We start from the raw sequence: 21234 nt of genomic DNA, 5'->3' as shown, positions 1-21234 counted from the left end.
CGGGAAGGGGGGTGGGGTGGCATTGTATGTCCGAGATCGCTTGAACTGTTGCATTAAAACGGGTATTAAGTCTGAAGTAACACATACAGAGTCTGTTTGGATAGAATTTTCAGAGGGGCATGAAAAATTAACTTTAGGTGTGATATACCGTCCCCCAAATTTAGATAGGGACCAGGGAAGACTACTATGGGAGGAAATTGTTAGGGCCACAAGGCACGATAATGTAGTAATTCTAGGAGACTTTAACTTTAGTCATATTGATTGGAATTTCTTGACTGGGAATTTAGAATCATACGACTTCTTAGAAGTAGTTCAGGATTGTTTTCTGAAGCAGTTTGTGACAGAACCTACAAGGGGTAATAACCTGCTTGACTTAGTTCTGGCAAACAATGAATCCCTTGTTAATAATTTAGAAGTTTCAGAAGAACTGGGTGCTAGCGACCACAAATCAATTACATTTAGAATTGAATGGAAGTATGATAGTAGGGATAACTCAGTAACAGTCCCAGATTTTCGCTTAGCAGATTACGATGGGCTTAGAGAACACTTATCATCTGTTGACTGGGGTAACGAAGAGAGCTATCAATATGACAGTTTTCTGAACACAATACATGCTGCTCAAAGAACATTTATCCCTTATAAAGAAATTAGATCAAATAGAAATGACCCAAAATGGATGAATAATAGGCTGAAATATCTACTAGGGCATAAGAAAGGAATTTATAGGCGTATCAAAAGAGGCGAGGGTCATCTTATGAATCAGTATATTGACACTAAGAGGGACATTAAAAAGGGGATAAGAAAAGCTAAAAGGGACTATGAAATTAAAGTTGCTAGGGATTCTAAAACTAACCCAAAAAGTTTTTTCCAGGTATATAGAACAAAAGTCAGAGATAAGATAGGTCCCCTTAAAAATAACTATGGGCATCTTACTGACAAAGAGAATGAAATGTGCTCGATTTTAAATAATTATTTTCTCTCGGTTTTTACACAGGAAGACACTAGTAGTGTTCCGGTAATTAATTTTTATAGTGGGCCAGAAGAAGATAAATTATGTAACATCATAGTCACTAGTGAAATGGTTGTGAAGCAGATAGACCGACTGAAGCAAAATAAGTCACCGGGTCCTGATGAGGTTTTTTCAAGGGTTCTAAAGGAATGCAAAATGGAAGTCTGTGAACCATTAACTAATATTTTTAATTTATCTCTTCAAACAGGTGTAGTGTCTGATATGTGGAAGATGGCTAATGTAATTCCTATTTTTAAAACAGGGGACAAGTCGTTACCGTCAAATTACCGCCCAATAAGCCTGACCTCAATTGTAGGCAAATTACTAGAGTCAATTATAGCTCAAATTATAAGAAGCCATCTCGATAAGCATAGCTTGATTAATGATACTCAGCATGGATTCACAAGAGGCCGGTCTTGTCTAACTAATTTATTAACTTTTTTCAGTAAAGCTTTTGAGGCTGTTGACCACGATAAAGAATTTGATATTATTTACTTAGATTTTAGTAAGGCATTTGATAGAGTTCCGCACCAAAGACTGTTGAAGAAAGTAGCAGCTCATGGCATTGGGGGAAGAGTGCTCTCGTGGATAGAATCATGGCTCACAGACAGGAAGCAGAGAGTGTCCATAAATGGGGTTAAATCCGAGTGGGGATCAGTAACAAGTGGCGTTCCACAGGGATCAGTCTTGGGCCCGTTGTTGTTTATAATATATATCAATGATCTTGATGAAGGAATTACTAGTGATATGAGCAAATTCGCCGATGACACGAAGATAGGTAGGATAATTGATTCAAACGTAGATGTTAGGGAACTTCAGGAGGATTTAGACAAACTCTACTCTTGGTCAGAAAAGTGGCAGATGCAGTTCAATGTAGATAAATGCAAGGTTCTGAAGCTCGGAAGTGTCCATAACCCTAGCACTTATAAGTTAAATAATGTAGAACTTAGCCATACAGATTGCGAAAAGGACTTGGGGGTTATGGTAAGCAGCAACCTTAAACCAAGACAGCAATGCCTAAGCGTACGTAATAAGGCAAATAGATTACTGGGATTTATATCAAGAAGTGTAAGCAACGGCAATATAAACACAAATGCAGTATAATGTGATCCTTTATTGACTACGTTTCGCCCACACAGTGGGCTTTTTCAAGTCACAAACAGAAGTTCTGTTTGTGACTTGAAAAAGCCCACTGTGTGGGCGAAACGTAGTCAATAAAGGATCACATTATACTGCATTTGTGTTTATATTGCCATTGTGTCGGTATTTTATACCATTTATTTCCAAGTGTAAGCAACAGAAGTCCAGAGGTCATACTGCAGCTTTATACATCATTAGTAAGGCCTCACCTAGATTATGCAGCTCAATTCTGGTCTCCATATTACAGAATGGACATAAATTCGTTAGAAAACATTCAGCGTAGGATGACTAAATTAATACATAGCATTAGAAATCTTCCTTATGAAGAAAGATTGAAGACTCTTAAGTTACATTCACTTGTTAGACGAAGAATGAGGGGAGACCTGATCGAAGTGTATAAGTGGAAGATAGGTATTAATAAAGGGGATATTAACAAGGTCTTGAGGATATCTCTCCAAGAGAGAACCCGCAGTAATGGATTTAAATTAGATAAGTTTAGATTTAGAAAGGACATAGGAAAGTATTGGTTTGGAAATAGGGTAGTTGATGAGTGGAACAGTCTACCTAGTTGGGTTATTGAGGCTAGGACTTTGGGTAGTTTCAAATTTAGGTTGGATAAGTACATGAGTGGGAGGGGTTGGATTTGAGTGGGACTTGCACATCAGAGCTTATTTCTTGGGTAGCATTGAAAATTGGGTTGGTCAAATGTTTGTTAGTGGGATGAATTGTAAAGGACCTGCCTAGTATGGGCCAACAGGCCTGCTGCAGTGTTCCTCCTTTCTTATGTTCTTATGTTCTTATGAATGTCCTCGTCAGAATGAATTCGACGGCCTATTTTGGTGTCATCGGCAAACTTGCCGATGTCGCTCTTTATGCCCTCATCTATGTCGTTTATGTAGATTGTGAACAGCAGGGGGCCCAACGCTGACCCCTGTGGAACACCGCTCGTGACGCTTCCCCACTCTGATTTCTCCCCATTTATGCAAACTCTCTGCTGCCTATTTGTCAACCATGCCTCTATCCAAGAAAAAATTTCTCCTCCTATTCCATGTGCTTTAATTTTCCTCAATAGTCTCTGATGTGGGACCCTGTCAAAAGCCTTACTGAAGTCCATATACACAATATCATATTCATTACCATGATCTACCTCCTCAAATACCTTAGTGAAAAAAGTTAATAAATTCGTAAGGCAGGAACGCCCCTTTGTAAAACCATGCTGAGATTCGTTGATTAATTTATGCTTTTCAAGTGGCTACGAACTGCCTCGGCAGTTATTGATTCCATAAATTTTCCCACTATGGAGGTTAGGCTTATTGGTCTATAGTTCGAAGCTAAGGACCTGTCACCTGTTTTGAAAATAGGTATCACATTTGCCATTTTCCACTTATCTGGCACCATGCCAGTTTGTAGTGATATGTTGAAAAGATTAGCCAAATGTGTGCTAAACACACATTTGGCTTGCCGACACTAACAATGCTCTTTTCTGTCACGTCAGAGATCATAGCCATCCTATTGACTGGTCTTCTGCTAAAACTGTCTTCCCTACTTCCAACTCGAACAGTCGCCGCTTAGTTGAATCCTCTCTTATACACAACTTTCCTTGTATGAACCTTAGCCCTGGCTTCGTCTCTGTAGATGCCTTCCTCTCCCACTACATTGTAAAATGCTCCAAACTTCAGAACACCCGTGACTTAACCTGAATCCTCATTTTTTCTTCTTCTTCTTTTTCTTCTTCCTCTTCCCCTTTCCTCTCTCCTTTTCTCCTCTGGGTTGTCTTTCTCTCTCCTGTCTCGTGTTTCTGTTCCTTCTTTATTTTATTTCACCACTTCCCCTTTCACGCACCTCGGTGCGCTTGCTCTCCCTCTGTGGGTTTCTAGCTCTCTTGCAGTGCTCCCCTTCCTTTGTATTTGACTGGCTCGTCTTCCTTATTTCCCACTTCTACCACTACCACTACTACTACCTCTTCTTCTTCTACTACATCTACTGATGAAATTAGACACATGTGCGGCGTCTGGTTGTCTTTGTTGTGGACGTTTCGCCATCCAGTGGCTGGCTGGATGGCGAAACGTCTACGGTGGGGATGCCCGGGTGTTGTGCATGTGTCATTTCATCCTGTCGGTATTATATACAATTCTTGTACTACTACTACTACTACTTCTACCACTACTACTACCTCCACCTCTTCCTGCCTATATATAGCCGTTCTGCTCCTCCTCTGTTAGTGTGACTTTGTCAATGGTCCAAGTCGGACCGAAACGTCGTCGTAAGCTTCTGTCTTTTATGTGCGGGTTATTTGTGTATCGTTCCAGTCACGGTATTGTGCCTTTTTGTTATTTATTTATTTAATGTGTGCTAAGCTCCTCTTTACATTCCTTTAGAACCCTTGCATACAGTTCATCAGGGCCTGGGGGTTTGTTAGGTTTTAATTTATCTATTTGCCTAAGGACCATGTCATTTGTGACCCTAATCGTGCACGGCTTATTATCGTCCTGTTCTACATAATTTAGCATTACTGGAATATCGCTGGTATCCTCCTGTGTAAAAACTGAGAGGAAGTATGTGTTAAAAATTCTACACATTTCCTTATCACTGTCAGTGAGCTGACCCGAGGAACTTTTGAGTGGGCCTATCTTGTCCCTAATCTTACTTCTGTATACATAAGAACATAAGAATGGAGGAACACTGCAGAAGGCCTACTGGCCTATACAAGGCAGGTCATTATCTAAACGACCTCTACCAAAAGCTACTCATAAGAACATAAGAACATAAGAAAGGAGGAACACTGCAGAAGGCCCGTTGGCCCATACTAGGCAGGTCCCTTACAATTCATCCCACTAACAAAACATTTGCCCAACCCAATTTTCAATGCCACCCAAGAAACAAGCTCCGATGTGCAAGTCCCACTCAAATCCAACCCCTCCCACTCATGTACTTATCCAACCTAAATTTGAAACTACCCAAAGTCCAAGCCTCAATAACCCAACTAGGTAGACTGTTCCACTCATCAACTACCCTATTTCCAAACCAATACTTTCCTATGTCCTTTCTAAATCTAAACTTATCTAATTTAAATCCATTACTGCGGGTTCTCTCTTGGAGAGATATCCTCAAGACCTTGTTAATATCACCCCTATTAATACCTATCTTCCACTTATACACTTCGATCAGGTCTCCCCTCATTCTTCGTCTAACAAGTGAATGTAACTTAAGAGTCTTCAATCTTTCTTCATAAGGAAGATTTCTAATGCTATGTATTAATTTAGTCATCCTACGCTGAATGTTTTCTAACGAATTTATGTCCATTCTGTAATATGGAGACCAGAATTGAGCTGCATAATCTAGGTGAGGCCTTACTAATGATGTATAAAGCTGCAGTATGACCTCTGGACTTCTGTTGCTTACACTTCTTGATATAAATCCCAGTAATCTATTTGCCTTATTACGTACGCTTAGGCATTGCTGTCTTGGTTTAAGGTTGCTGCTTACCATAACCCCCAAGTCCTTTTCGCAATCTGTATGGCTAAGTTCTACATTATTTAACTTATAAGTGCTAGGGTTATAGACACTCCCGAGCTTCAGAACCTTGCATTTATCCACATTGAACTGCATCTGCCACTTTTCTGACCAAGAGTAGAGTTTGTCTAAATCCTCCTGAAGTTCCCTAACATCTACGTTTGAATCAATTATCCTACCTATCTTCGTGTCATCGGCGAATTTGCTCATATCACTAGCAATTCCTTCATCAAGATCATTGATATATATTATAAACAACAACGGGCCCAAGACTGATCCCTGTGGAACGCCACTTGTTACTGATCCCCACTCGGATTTAACCCCATTTATGGACACTCTCTGCTTCCTGTCTGTGAGCCATGACTCGATCCACGAGAGCACCCTCCCCCCAATGCCATGAGCTGCTACTTTCCTCAACAGTCTTTGGTGCGGAACTCTATCAAATGCCTTACTAAAATCCAAGTAAACAACATCAAATTCTTTATCGTGGTCAACAGCCTCAAAAGCTTTACTGAAGAAAGTTAATAAATTAGTTAGACAAGACCGGCCTCTTGTGAATCCATGCTGAGTATCATTAATCAAGCTATGCTTATCGAGATGGCTTCTTATAATCTCAGCTATAATTGACTCTAGCAACTTGCCTACAATTGAGGTCAGGCTTATTGGGCGGTAATTTGACGGTAACGACTTGTCCCCTGTTTTAAAAATAGGAATTACATTAGCCATCTTCCACATATCAGACACTACACCTGTTTGAAGAGATAAATTAAAAATATTAGTTAATGGTTCACAGACTTCCATTTTGCATTCCTTAAGAACCCTTGAAAAAACCTCATCAGGACCCGGTGACTTATTTTGCTTCAGTCGGTCTATCTGCTTCACAACCATTTCACTAGTGACTGTGATGTTACATAATTTATCTTCTTCTGATCCACTATAAAAATTAATTACCGGGATATTATTAGTGTCTTCCTGTGTAAAAACCGAGAGAAAATAATTATTTAAAATCGAGCACATTTCATTCTCTTTGTCAGTAAGATGCCCATAGTTATTTTTAAGGGGACCTATCTTATCTCTGACTTTTGTTCTATATACCTGGAAAAAACTTTTTGGATTAGTTTTAGAATCCCTAGCAACTTTAATTTCATAGTCCCTTTTAGCTTTTCTTATCCCCTTTTTAATGTCCCTCTTAATGTCAATATACTGATTCATAAGATGACCCTCGCCTCTTTTGATACGCCTATAAATTCCTTTCTTATGCCCTAGTAGATATTTCAGCCTATTATTCATCCATTTAGGGTCATTTCTATTTGATCTAATTTCCTTATAAGGGATAAACGTTCTTTGAGCAGCATGTATTGTGTTCAGAAAACTGTCATATTGATAGCTCTCTTCGTTACCCCAGTCAACAGATGATAAGTGTTCTCTAAGCCCATCGTAATCTGCTAAGCGAAAATCTGGGACTGTTACTGAGTTATCCCTACTATCATACTTCCATTCAATTCTAAATGTAATTGATTTGTGGTCGCTAGCACCCAGTTCCTCTGAAACTTCTAAATTATTAACAAGGGATTCATTGTTTGCCAGAACTAAGTCAAGCAGGTTATTTCCCCTTGTAGGTTCTGTCACAAACTGCTTCAAAAAACAATCCTGAACTACTTCTAAGAAATCGTATGATTCTAAATTCCCAGTCAAGAAATTCCAATCAATATGACTAAAGTTAAAGTCTCCTAGAATTACTACATTATCGTGCCTTGTGGCCCTAACAATTTCCTCCCATAGTAGTCTCCCTTGGTCCCTATCTAAATTTGGGGGACGGTATATCACACCTAAAATTAATTTTTCATGCCCCTCTGAAAATTCTATCCAAACAGACTCTGTATGTGTTACTTCAGACTTAATACCCGTTTTTATGCAACAGTTCAAGCGATCTCGGACATACAATGCCACCCCACCCCCCTTCCCGATACTTCTATCTACTTGGAACAATTTATAACCCTGAATGTGACATTCTGCAGGCATGTCCCGACTTTTTGAATTAAACCACGTCTCAGTAATGGCAAATACATCTATGTTACCTGCACTAGCAACTAGTCTCAACTCGCCCATCTTATTCCTAGCACTGCGACTATTTGTGTAATAAACTTTTAATGACCCTCCTCTCTCTTTACCCTTCCTGCTTTTTTCTATTATTCCACTAAACCTATTACTGTCCTTGTCAATTAGTGCCACTGGCTTTCCAATATCCACCTCATTTTGCCTATTACTAGTTCTCCTAGTACTCATATTACTACCCTGCGACTTCACAGTTTTCCTGCAAAAACCCATACCTCTAACTAATCCTAGTTTAAAGTCCTAACAACCCCCTCAACTGAGTTAGCAAGAAAACCCACACCTGCCCTGGATAAGTGAACCCCATCCCTGGCATACATGTCATTTCGGCCATAGAAGTTGTCCCAGTTGTCAATGAATGGTACTGCATTATCCTTACAGTGTTTATCCAGCCAACAATTAATACCAATTGCTCTGGACAACCATTCATTACCAACACCTCTTCTTGGCAAAATGCCACATATAACAGGGCGCCCCCCTTCTTCCTAATCATGTCTATAGCTGTCCTGAACTTTCTAACTAAATCCTCACTTCTACGCTTGCCAACATCATTGCCTCCAGCACTGAGGCAAATAATAGGATTGATCCCATTACCGTTCATGATGTTGTCAAGCCGGCTAACAATGTCCTCCATCCCAGCCCCAGGAAAGCATACCCTTTGTCTCCTACTCCTGTCCTTCAAGCAGAATGCCCTATCCATGTATCTAACCTGGCTATCCCCAACAACAACAATATTCTTACCTTCCTTGTTGTCGTTCGTCGTGACGATCCCAGTAGTAGACTCACATTCGTCGGGTAGCACCGAGAATGCGTTGGAGGTTTCCACGGGAGTTTCCACAGCAGTCTCTTTCTTCTTCATCGTTTCTGGCTTTCCATTCGTCTTCTTGATCGTCAACTTCGTCGTCCCCTGCTGTCCAGCCACTGACCACGATCCCTTCTTGACCTGAGGACTCGAAACAGGAGGACTACTACGAATCCTCTTGTTTTCCTCGGTCAATCGCCGTATCTCCATCTTCGCTGCCTTCAATTCTTCCTTAAGTTGCTGGTAAAGTTGCTCGATGGAGGAAGTAAAGTTGCTCGATGGAGGAAATAAAGTTGCTCGATGGAGCATAATCTAAATGAGGCCTCACTAGTGATGTATAGAGCTGTAAAATAACTTTTGGACTTCTGTTACTTATACTTCTTGAGATAAATCCAAGTAATCTGTTGGCCTTGTTGCACACACTGAGGCACTGCTGTCTTGGCTTTAGATTTCTGCTTACCATGACTCATAAGAAATCCTTTTGGGTTAGTCTTCGATTCTCTTGCAACTTTAACCTCATACTCTCTTTTTGCTTTTCTAATTCCCTTTTTTATTTCTCTCTTTAACTGAATATATCGATTTCTTAATTGCCCCTCTCCTCTTTTGATTTGCCTATATATGCCTCTCTTTTGACCAATCAGATATTTTAATCTATTGTTCATCCATTTAGGATCATTTTTGTTTGATCTGATTTCCCTATTTGGAACATTATTTGACTGAGCAGCTAGAACTATGCCCTGGAAAGCATCATATCGGCAACCATCACCACCTACCTGACCCTTAGTCAGGTCATTCCAGTTCAGCCCACCTAAGTAATTTTTGAGTCCTATGAAATCAGCCAAGCGAAAGTCAGGGACGGAGACTTGATTGCCATTATTAGGGGAATTCCATGATATATTAAAACTGAGTGATTTGTGATCACTTTCCCCAAGCTCATCATTAATCTCAAGATTATTAATTAGTGTCTCCCTACTGGCAAGAACCAAGTCAAGGAGGTTATTTCCCCTAGTTGGCTCTGTCACAAACTGTTTTAAAAAACAATCCTGGATCGTATCAAGAAAGTCACCTGACTCTAAATTTCCTGTCAAATTGCTCCAGTCAATCTGTCTATAGTTGAAATCTCCCATTAGCACAACATTTTCGTATGTAGATGCCTTACGAATTTCGTCCCATAGAAGTTTACTGCACTCCCTATCAAGATTTGGGGCCCTGTAAATCACACCCAAAATTAGTTTTTCTCGGCCCTCGAGAAGCTGTAACCAAACAGATTCAGTGGCTGACACTTCTAATTTAATATCTTGTCTAACACAACAATTTAAATTGTCTCTGACATACATCGCTACTCCACCACCTTTCCTGTTGACCCTGTCAGTGTGGAATAATTTATAGCCTTGTATGTGACATTCAGAGGGCATCTCTCTATCTTTCAGATTGAGCCAGGTCTCTGTTATAGCAATAATATCTATGTTTCCTGCACTTGCAATTAATCTTAGCTCATCTATCTTATTTCTTACACTCCTGCTATTAGTATAATAAACCTTAAGGGAGCTAGTCCCTTGCTGCCCTCTGCTGTCCCCCTTTGTTTGCTGACCTGATCTATTGTCTTTATTTATAACTTCATGCTGAATGCCTTTTATACATTTACTGTTTCCAACCCTAGTGTTGCAACCTGCTTGTTTCCCACACACACCCATACCTCTATCTTCCATCAGTTTAAAATCATAGGCATTTCACCAATGGCCTTCTCAATTGAGTCTGCAAGTGCTACCACCCCTGCCCCAGAGAGATGTACCCCATCCCTTGCATACATATCATGTTTGCCATAAAAGTTGTTCCAGTTGTCAATGAATGGGATTGCAAGTTCCTTGCAGTATCTGTCTAGCCAGCAATTTACACCAATTGCCCTAGACAACCATTCATTTCCTACTCCCCTTCTAGGCAAGATGCTACATATGATTGGGATCCCTCCCTTAGACTTAATGAAATCTATAGCTGACCTGTACTTATCTAGCAGCTCTTCTCTCCTACCCTTTCCAATATCATTTCCACCAGCACTGAGACAGATAATGGGCTTGTTCCCATTATCTGACATGATATTATCCAGCCTGTTGACAATGTCCCTAACACCAGCTCCAGGGAAGCACACTCTATCCCTCATCTTCTTATTCCTATTACAAAAAGCACGGTCAATATATCTTACCTGAGAGTCACCAACCACAAGAATGCACTTACTTCCATTAGCAGGGGCAGTAGTACCCTTACCTTCACTGGCCACTGAAGTACATTCATCCTGAAGAACAGAGAAGCGATTTCCTACCTTCAGATCTTCACTCTTAACTTTCCTTACTCTGATGCGCCTCCCATTACTGTGAACCACTCGCCACTTGTAGCAGGTGCTGGGCTGCACCTCACTGCTGGTAGCCGTTGCTACCTCCCCACATACAGCCTCCTCACAGCGAGAGACAGACTGCACCTCACTGCTAGAAGCCTCATTCCCCACAACTCCAGCCACCTCACACTCTCTCCCAGACCCATTGAGGTGGACCTTCAGCCTCCTAATCTCCTCCTGGAGAAGCAAGACCTCCTCCTTCAACTCTCCAACCTCAATTTTTAAAACACTGCAGAAGCAAGCCATGCTTTGTAACCGTCCACGCTAATCCCCAAAGTAGCTCAGGATCGTCCCTGAACGCTTGAGAGATGTGGTAGGAGCTCAAGACCCCAGGTTTACTGAAGCAGCGATGCGATGGGACACCCTTACAGACTCCTCCAGTAGACCAGCTCCTCCCAAAAAGCACACACAGTCCCACCGGGACAAACCGATCATGCTCACCAACGCCTCAAGAAAGGACAAAGCTTGTCACCTGGCAGTGAAGGCACCACACTCGGGAGATTTCCTGTTAGCTGTTCCCAAGTCCTCCCTGGGCACTCGACTCAACCCACAGGCCATTCGGATTGGTGTTGCTCTTCCCCTCGCCGCCCCCATCCTCACCGAACATAGGACTGATTACCTCAAACTGCTGGCCGCACGCAAGCTGACGTATGAATCACAGCCCGGTTGGTCAGGTACTTCTCTTTAGGTACCTGTCCAGTGTCTTCTTGCTTTGTATTGGACTGATGAAGTCACTGTGTGGCGAAACGTTTCCTCAATAAAAATTCCCATATTACATAAGCGTCTCAGCCTTCAAGTTGTCGGTTTTTTAAACCATTTATCACAGGTATAAGGGTTTGTAGATCAATGTAATAACTCTTCAGTATCATGCAATAGATGTATAAGAGGTGTTTTTTAAGTTATTCATAACAGTGTAACAACTCTTTGTAGATTACCATATAAAATGTGGCTTCGGCCAAGTAGTATATTGTTACAGCTCTTTATTGAGCACCATTTTTAAGAAGCATTAAAAGTTATGAGATCACTGTACTGTACAGTGACCATCATATAGTGGAATATATAAATCAACACTTTTAGATAATATTATCTCTTCCGATACAGATGGACAAAAGAAGCGGAAAAGACGGGGTCAGTGTCGATTGGATTTTAGATCTAATCAACCCCGGTACAAGTCCCTCGCAGCTCACTCACATTTACGATCAAATCTGCACGAAATATGATAAGGTAAATGAGTTGTAAGAGACGTAATTATATGTGCATATTTCTACATATATATTTCTTACATATATGTCGTGCCGAATATGTAAAACTGGTCAATTAGCAAGAACTCATTTAAAATTAAGTCCTTTCTAAAATTTTCTCTTGTACGTTTAAAGATATATTTTTTTCAACAATGTTAATGTTGAAATTTTTAATTTTTCACCAGAACAATATTAGAAAACTTACCTAACCTTATTATAAAAAGAACAATTTATTTTAACCTAACCCAACTATAAATGAACATAAGAAAGAAGGAACACTGCAACGGGCCTACTGACCCATGCGTAGCAGGTCCATGTCCCCCCCCCCGGATTAACCCAATGACCCACCCCCCGGATTATCCCTATGACCCACCCAGTCGGGTCATTTCCACTCAAGGATGGAGCACTGCTCCAGACCCAGCAGAACAAGCTAGTCAGGTCCAAGTCACACACACCAACACACAATCATGTGAGGAAATGGTATGGTGATACTGATAAGATGTGGAAAAAGACACTTATGTACAGTTCAGGACATTTATTAAAGGAAACGTTTCGCCACGAGTGGCTTCTTCAGTCCTAATACAGAGAAAACTAAGAAAACACACATATATATATAGTGGCAGGAGTCAGGTGAGGTGACGCGTGGGTAGAGGTGGTAGTAGTAGTAGTAGTAGTAGTAGTAGTAGTAGTAGTAATGGAACTAAGGAGGTGAGGCTAGAGAGGGACCTGCTGGCATCAAGTAACACCAGTTCCCAGGATGGGTAATATCCTCTTGCTTAGTGATTTTGAAATACTGTAACTACCGGATTTTTGCTTTATAGTGTTACTGACAGAAATTAGTGCAGCTTCAATGCATTTTCTCCGTCATAAGTCGTCTTCTTTAATAACTAGTCTAGCTTCATTGAATTTCATGAGGTGTCCAACATCGTCTCTATGTTGAACACATGCATTTTTGCGGTCATCATTTCTGCAAGCATTTTTGTGTTCTGCTATCCTAATGTCCAGAGTTCTAGCTGTTTCCCCTACATATACTTTGTCACACCCCCCACATGGTATAGTGTAGATTCCTGCACTTGTGCCAGAATCATGCTTGGGTTTTTGTATCAGGTTCCTAATAGTAGTTGAAGAGCTGGTAGATATTTTAGCCAGTTTTCTGTCAAACATTTTTGAAACATTAGTGGCAACGTTGCTGACCGGTAAAACGATGTAACTTGGAGGCTTTTCTTCAATTTGATAACAACATAAGAACATAAGAACGAAGGAACACTGCAGAAGGCCTACTGGCCCATGCGAGGCAGGTCTAAGTCTCCTACCGGCTTAAGCCAATGCACCCAACCTAGTCAGGTCAGGTCACATTGACTTAAGGGAGGAACACGGCAACCGACCTGGTAGCACAAGCTATCAGGTCTAACTCACACCCACCCACATCTACTCATGTATTTATCCAACCTATTTTTAAAGCTACACAACGTTCTGGCCTCTATAACGGTACTTGGGAGTTTGTTCCACTCATCCACAACTCTATTACCAAACCAGTACTTTCCTATATCCTTCCTGAATCTGAATTTTTCCAACTTAAAACCATTGCTGCGAGTCCTGTCTAGGCTAGATATTTACAGCACACTATTTACATCCCCTTTATTTATTCCTGTCTTCCATTTATACACCTCAATCATATCCCCCCTAATTCTACGTCTTTCTAGAGAGTGCAGTTTCAGGGCCCTTAGTCTATCCTCATAGGGAAGGTTTCTGATACATGGGATCAACTATGTCATCCTCCTTTGTACATTTTCCAGAGAATTTATATCCATTCTGTAATACGGTGACCAAAACTGTGCAGCATAATCTAAATGAGGCCTAACCAAGGATGTATAGAGTTGAAGAACAACCTGAGGACTCCTATTATTTATGCTTCTTGATATGAAGCCAAGGATTCTATTAGCTTTATTGCGAACACTTATGCACTGTTGTCTTGGTTTCAGATTACTGCTAACCAGAACTCCTAAATCTTTTTCGCAATCCGTAATATTAAGATCTACATTATTTAGTTTATATGTGGCATGGTTATTGTCCTGTCCAACATTTAGAACTTTGCATTTGTCTACATTAAACTGCATCTGCCACTTCTCCGACCACTGCATCAGTCTATTCAAATCTTCCTGGAGTGCTCGAATGTCCTCGTCAGAATGAATTCGACGGCCTATTTTGGTGTCATCGGCAAACTTGCCGATGTCGCTCTTTATGCCCTCATCTATGTCGTTTATGTAGATTGTGAACAGCAGGGGGCCCAACACTGACCCCTGTGGAACACCGCTCGTGACACTTCCCCACTCTGATTTCTCCCCATTTATGCAAACTCTCTGCTGCCTATTTGTCAACCATGCCTCTATCCAGGAAAAAATTTCTCCTCCTATTCCATGTGCTTTAATTTTCCTCAATAGTCTCTGATGTGGGACCCTGTCAAAAGCCTTACTGAAGTCCATATACACAATATCATATTCATTACCATGATCTACCTCCTCAAATACCTTAGTGAAAAAAGTTAATAAATTCGTAAGGCAGGAACGCCCCTTTGTAAAACCATGCTGAGATTCGTTGATTAATTTATGCTTTTCAAGGTGGCTACGAACTGCCTCGGCAATTATTGATTCCATAAATTTTCCCACTATGGAGGTTAGGCTTATTGGTCTATAGTTCGAAGCTAAGGACCTGTCACCTGTTTTGAAAATAGGTATCACATTTGCCATTTTCCACTTATCTGGCACCATGCCAGTTTGTAGTGATATGTTGAAAAGATTAGCCAAAGGTGTGCTAATCTCCTCTTTACATTCCTTTAGAACCCTTGCATACAGTTCATCAGGGCCTGGGGATTTGTTAGGTTTTAATTTATCTATTTGCCTAAGGACCATGTCACTTGTGACCCTAATAGTGCACAGTTTATTATCGTCCTGTTCTACATAATTTATCATTACTGGAATATCGCTGGTATCCTCCTGTGTAAAAACTGAGAGGAAGTATGTGTTAAAAATTCTACACATTTCCTTATCACTGTCAGTGAGCTGACCCGAGGAACTTTTGAGTGGGCCTATCTTGTCCCTGATCTTACTTCTGTATACCTGAAAGAATCCTTTTGGGTTAATCTTCGATTCTCTTGCAACTTTAACCTCATAATCTCTTTTTGCTTTTCTAATTCCCCTTTTTATTTCTCTCTTTAACTGAATATATCGATTTCTCAATTGCCCCTCTCCTCTTTTGATTTGCCTATATATGCCTCTCTTTTGACCAATCAGATATTTTAATCTATTGTTCATCCATTTAGGATCATTTTTGTTTGATCTGATTTCCCTATTTGGAACATAATTTGACTGAGCAAGCTAGAACTATGCCCTGGAAAGCATCATATCGGCAACCATCACCACCTACCTGACCCTTAGTCAGGTCATTCCAGTTCAGCCCACCTAAGTAATTTTTCAGTCTTATGAAATCAGCCAAGCGAAAGTCAGGGACGGAGACTTGATTGCCATTATTAGGGGAATTCCATGATATATTAAAACTGAGTGATTTGTGGTCACTTTCCCCAACCTCATCATTAACCTCAAGATTATTAATTAGTGTTTCCCTACTGGCAAGAACCAAGTCAAGGAGGTTATTTCCCCTAGTTGGCTCTGTCACAAACTGTTTTAAAAAACAATCCTGGATCGTATCAAGAAAGTCACCTGACTCTAAATTTCCTGTCAAATTGCTCCAGTCAATCTGTCTATAGTTGAAATCTCCCATTAGCACAACATTTTCGTATGTAGATGCCTTACGAATTTCGTCCCATAGAAGTTTACTGCACTCCCTATCAAGATTTGGGGCCCTGTAAATCACACCCAAAATTAGTTTTTCTCGGCCCTCAAGAAGCTGTAACCAAACAGATTCAGTGGCTGACGCTTCTAATTTAATATCTTGTCTAACACAACAATTTAAATTGTCTCTGACATACATCGCTACTCCACCACCTTTCCTGTTGACCCTGTCAGTGTGGAATAATTTATAGCCTTGTATGTGACATTCAGAGGGCATCTCTCTATCTTTCAGATTGAGCCAGGTCTCTGTTATAGCAATAATATCTATGTTTCCTGCACTTGCAATTAATCTTAGCTCATCTATCTTATTTCTTACACTCCTGCTATTAGTATAGTAAACCTTAAGGGAGCTAGTCCCTTGCTGCCCTCTGCTGTCCCCCTTTGTTTTCTGACCTGATCTATTGTCTTTATTTATAACTTCATGCTGAATGCCTTTTATACATTTACTGTTTCCAACCCAAGTGTTGCAACCTGCTTGTTTCCCACACACACCCATACCTCTATCTTCCATCAGTTTAAAATCACAGGGCATTCTCAACACCAATGGCTCTCTCTCTCAATCGAGCCTGCGGGCAAGCAATGCTCCCAGCCCAGAGAGATGTACCCTGATCCTCGTGATACATACTTATGTTTCATAGCAAAGTTATTCAGTTAAGTCAACAGATGGGATTGCAGCCCTTGCAGTATCTGTCTAGCTTTCAGTACTTACACTCAATTGCCCGGACAACCATCTATTTTCCTAGCTCCCTTCTAGGCAAGAAGGGAGCACAGATTGGGACCTCCTTTAGACTTAATGAAATGCATGAATGACTCCATTATTTTAGCATATTTTCTTCTCTCCACCCTTTCCAATAATGTCATTTCTACTAGCACTGAGACAAGATACGGCCGTTCCCATTACCTGATCATGATATTACCCAGCCTATGGACACAAGTCTCAACACTAGCTCCTAGGTAGGCTTACACTTCATCTTCCTCATCTTCTTATTCCTATTACAAAGCACTGTCAATATATCTTACCTGAGAGTCACCAACCAAGGCAAGAATGCGCTTACTCCATTATTAGCAGGCAGTAGTACCTCATCTTCTTTCATCACAGCCACTGAAGTACATCCATCCTGAAGAACAGGTTACTTCACTCTTCCAGATCTTTCACTTAACTTTCTCTACTTCTGATGCGCTCTTCCATTACTGTGTGAACCACTTCGTTACTTGTAGCAGGTTGACTGCACCTCACTGCTGGTAGCTGCTACCTCCCAACTACAAAGCCCCAGCGAGAGACAGACTGCACCTCACTGAAGCCCCATCTCTACAACCTGCTGCCCTGTACACTCTCTCTCCTAGGATCAGACAGAAATCATCACCAACTCTTTTAGTTCACTACACTTTCCCCTACACTTCATACGTGACTGCAGGAAACGTGCAACACGTATCCTCAGCAAGACAAACACCTATCAAATTGAAGAAAAGCCTCCAAGTTACATTGTTTTACCGGTCAGCAACGTTGCCACTAATGTTTCAAAAATGTTTGACAGAAAACTGGCTAAAATATCTACCAGCTCTTCAACTACTATTAGGAACCTGATACAAAAACCCAAGCATGATTCTGGCACAAGTGCAGGAATCTACACTATACCATGTGGGGTGTGTGATAAAGTATATGTAGGGGAAACAGCCAGAACTCCGGACATTAGGATAGCAGAACACAAAAATGCTTGCAGAAATGATGACCGCAAAAATGCATGTGTTCAACATAGAGACGATGTTGGACACCTCATGAAATTCAATGAAGCTAAACTAGTTATTAAAGAAGACGACTTAAGACGGAGAAAATGCATTGAAGCTGCACTAATTTCTGTCAGTAACACTATAAAGCAAAAATCCGGTAGTTACAGTATTTCAAAATCACTAAGCAAGAGGATATTACCCATCCTGGGAACTGGTGTTACTTGATGCCAGCAGGTCCCTCTCTAGCCTCACCTCCTTAGTTCCATTACTACTACTACTACTACTACTACTACTACTACTACTACTACTACTACTACTACTACTACTACTACTACTACTACTACTACCACCTCTACCCACGCGTCACCTCACCTGACTCCTGCCACTATATATATATGTGTTTTCTTAGTTTTCTCTGTATTAGGACTGAAGAAGCCACTCGTGGCGAAACGTTTCCTTTAATAAATGTCCTGAACTGTACATAAGTGTCTTTTTCCACACACAATCATGTATTTATCTAACCTATTTTTAAAACTGCACAACGTTTTAGCCTGAATAACTGTACTCGGGAGTTTGTTCCACTCATCCACAACTCTATTACCAAACGAGTGCTTTCCTATATCAACTAAATATATTTTAGATTTGTTTACAATAATTTAATACTAAACAAACACAATCAAGGTAAGTCACATATGCAACAGTTAGGTATCTTTATTTCGAAACGTTTCGCCTACACAGTAGGCTTCTTCAGTCGAGTACAGAAAAGTTGATAGAAGCAGAAGAGACTTGAAGACGATGTAATCAGTCCATCACCCTTAAAGTTTTGAGGTGGTCAGTCCCTCAGTCGTGTCTATGGCGCCATGAAAACCATGCTTTTGGTGCCTCATTATTGAGGCACCGCCCGGTAAAGGCCTTTCTTCCAAGGATAGATGGTGATCCCATCAGGGTGGTTTGCTGGGTTGTGGGTATTGTTGGCTGCTAGTGATCGGGGCTCCCTCTCGGCTGGGCATCCATGTGTACCAAGGGTTCTCATAATGATATCGTTGACCTCATTGTGTCTTGCATGCCAGCCCTTGGTTTTGGAACAGTTAAGACCATGTGGACAGTATTGGTCTGCTTGTGCTTCGCCGCAATTACACGTATATTCTGTGTGAATTGAGGCAGCAAGGCGCAGAGCCACTGCAATATGGAGGGTCATAGGGTCGATTCGCTTTCCCATTGCAGATATGGGAACTGTTTGGAGGAAGGCCCCAGAGTGATGTGCACTCACAGCCTGGAGACGAGCATCTCTCTATCTGATGTTGCAGCCCTGAGCATGTTGGCAAGTACCTTTTCAGCGATCAGGCCATCCCAGCTTGACTGTTTGTGAGCCAGTGCTGCACTACCAGTACTACAACCTCTTCTACTACTACTACTACTACTGATGAAATTAAGACACATGTGCGGCATCTGGGTGTCTTTGTTGTGGACGTTTCGCCATCCAGTGGCTGGCTGGATGGTGAAACGTCTACGATGGGGATGCCCGGGTGTTGCGCATGTGTCTTAACTTCATGTTGTCGGTATTATATACCATTCTTGTACTACTACTACTACTACTACTACCACCACCACCTCTTCCTGCCTATATATAGCCGTCCTGCTCCACTTCTGGTTAGTGTGACTTTGTAAATGGTCCAAGTCGGACCGAAACGTCTTTGTAAGCTTCTCTCTTTTATGTGCGGGTTATTTGTGTATTGTTCCAGTCACGGTATTGAGCCTTGTTTTGTTATTTCTACTCTATGCTCTAAAACAGGGAATGGCGAGGGGTAATCCATTGTCCCCCTTACTGAGCAATTTCTATATGGAATTTCTTGAGGATAGACTGCTGAGGGATATCTTGCCATGTAAAGCTAAATGGTTCTGATATGTGGATGACATCTTGTGTCTTCGGCCAAATGTTATAGCTCTTGATACATTTTTACCAAGACTTAACAGTCTAGTCCCGTCTACTAAATTCACTGTGGAGAAACAGGTTGACTAAATTTCCATTCTTAGATGTACTGATACACCGAGTTGATAGAAAGTTTAAGTTTACAGTATATAGGAAGGCTACCAATGTGTGCTCATACATTCACTACTATTCCTACCTTGAGACTAGAGTCAAAAGGAATGTATTTCTGACTATTTTTTGAGAGCCTATAGAGTGTGCAGTCTGGAGTTCCTTGATGAAGAAATTAGGAAAATATTTGACATTGGCATGAAATTGTGATATCTTACAGTGTTTGTTGAATCTACCTTACTGGCAGCTAACAAAACTTATTATAAAACAGAACCTAGGATAACACCTCAGACCAAGAATGTGCTGGTCCTACAATATAACGAGAATTTATCTATCCTGCTAAACGCTCTTAGAAGATTTAATATACAAGTAGTATTTAAAAATTCACGGTCTATTAGAAGCATCTTGATAAAGAATGCATCCCAACAACGTGTTGGCGGTGTCTACAGAGTTGGTTGCAACAGTTGCAGTCTCTCCTATTTGGGACAAACTGGAAAAGCATTGGAGGTGAGAATGTCCCAGCACCGTTATTCAATAAGTATAGCACAGGAGTGGAACATGATTTTCAACCACATTAGAACTTGTAATAACCCAGCAAATTGGCGTGAAGCAAGAGTCATCTTCCCTTGTTCCTCCTGGCTTGAAACGAATATTGTAGAATCGGCTGTTATTAAGCATGATAGGCAGACTTTATACAATATCAGTAATGGACTGTTCAAATTAGATGCGTATTTAGTTGAGGCAATAGTACACAGTTTAAAATTGGGCTCTTATATGAATGCATCAGTGCCTTAAATGTACTGCTACACCTAGGAATTAGGCCTTATATATATTTCTCCTGCAATTTCTGAAGGTTGAACCAGAGTTTGCCCCAGAATTATGTGGGGTGATTATCTGCAACTGGTTTCCTTGTTATTGAAGACGTCTTCCCCATTTAAATGCGTATATTTATTTTTAATGACCCCATTTTCTGTTTCATAACTTGTAGAAGTCCCCCCATAAATGAGACCGTTTTCTCTCATAATTTAAAGGGACACATTGGCCTTCGGGTGCCTGGTCATTTCTGGTGCTCTCCTTTCTCCCTACACTATTCTCTCACTTAAGTAAAGGCCGTCCTCTGGGAACGTTATTTGATAGAACGCCCCCTCTCTTCTGTAATTGTGCAAGCTCATGATGTGTTGATTGCAACACGAGAGACCTAGAGTTATCATTTTACTCCCCTGTGGTTGTTTTGCATAGATATATATATATATATATATATATATATATATATATATATATATATATATATATATATATATATATATATATATATGTGGAAATTATTTAATTTCCGAAGCTATAGTGCCTAATAAGTGTTTAATGTGTTGATTTTGGTCAAAATGTATTTGTATTTTGAATGGAACCAACTGGG

At 40.8% G+C, this 21234-nt stretch overlaps 1 protein-coding gene across 1 annotated transcript in view; it reads left to right on the top strand.

Moving 5' to 3' along the window:
* Positions 1-21234, top strand: part of LOC128687921 (methyltransferase-like protein 27) — a 174625-nt gene that overhangs the window by 26757 nt on the left and 126634 nt on the right. Inside the window, exon 2 of the mRNA XM_070093466.1 lies at positions 12067-12189. Within this exon, the coding sequence (XP_069949567.1) occupies positions 12067-12189 (123 nt within the window). The remainder of the gene's footprint in view (positions 1-12066; positions 12190-21234) is intronic.

This window comes from Cherax quadricarinatus, chromosome 42 (genome assembly GCF_038502225.1).
Source record: "Cherax quadricarinatus isolate ZL_2023a chromosome 42, ASM3850222v1, whole genome shotgun sequence".
Taxonomy (NCBI): domain Eukaryota; kingdom Metazoa; phylum Arthropoda; class Malacostraca; order Decapoda; family Parastacidae; genus Cherax; species Cherax quadricarinatus.
This window is presented reverse-complemented; position numbering and strand designations above follow the sequence as displayed.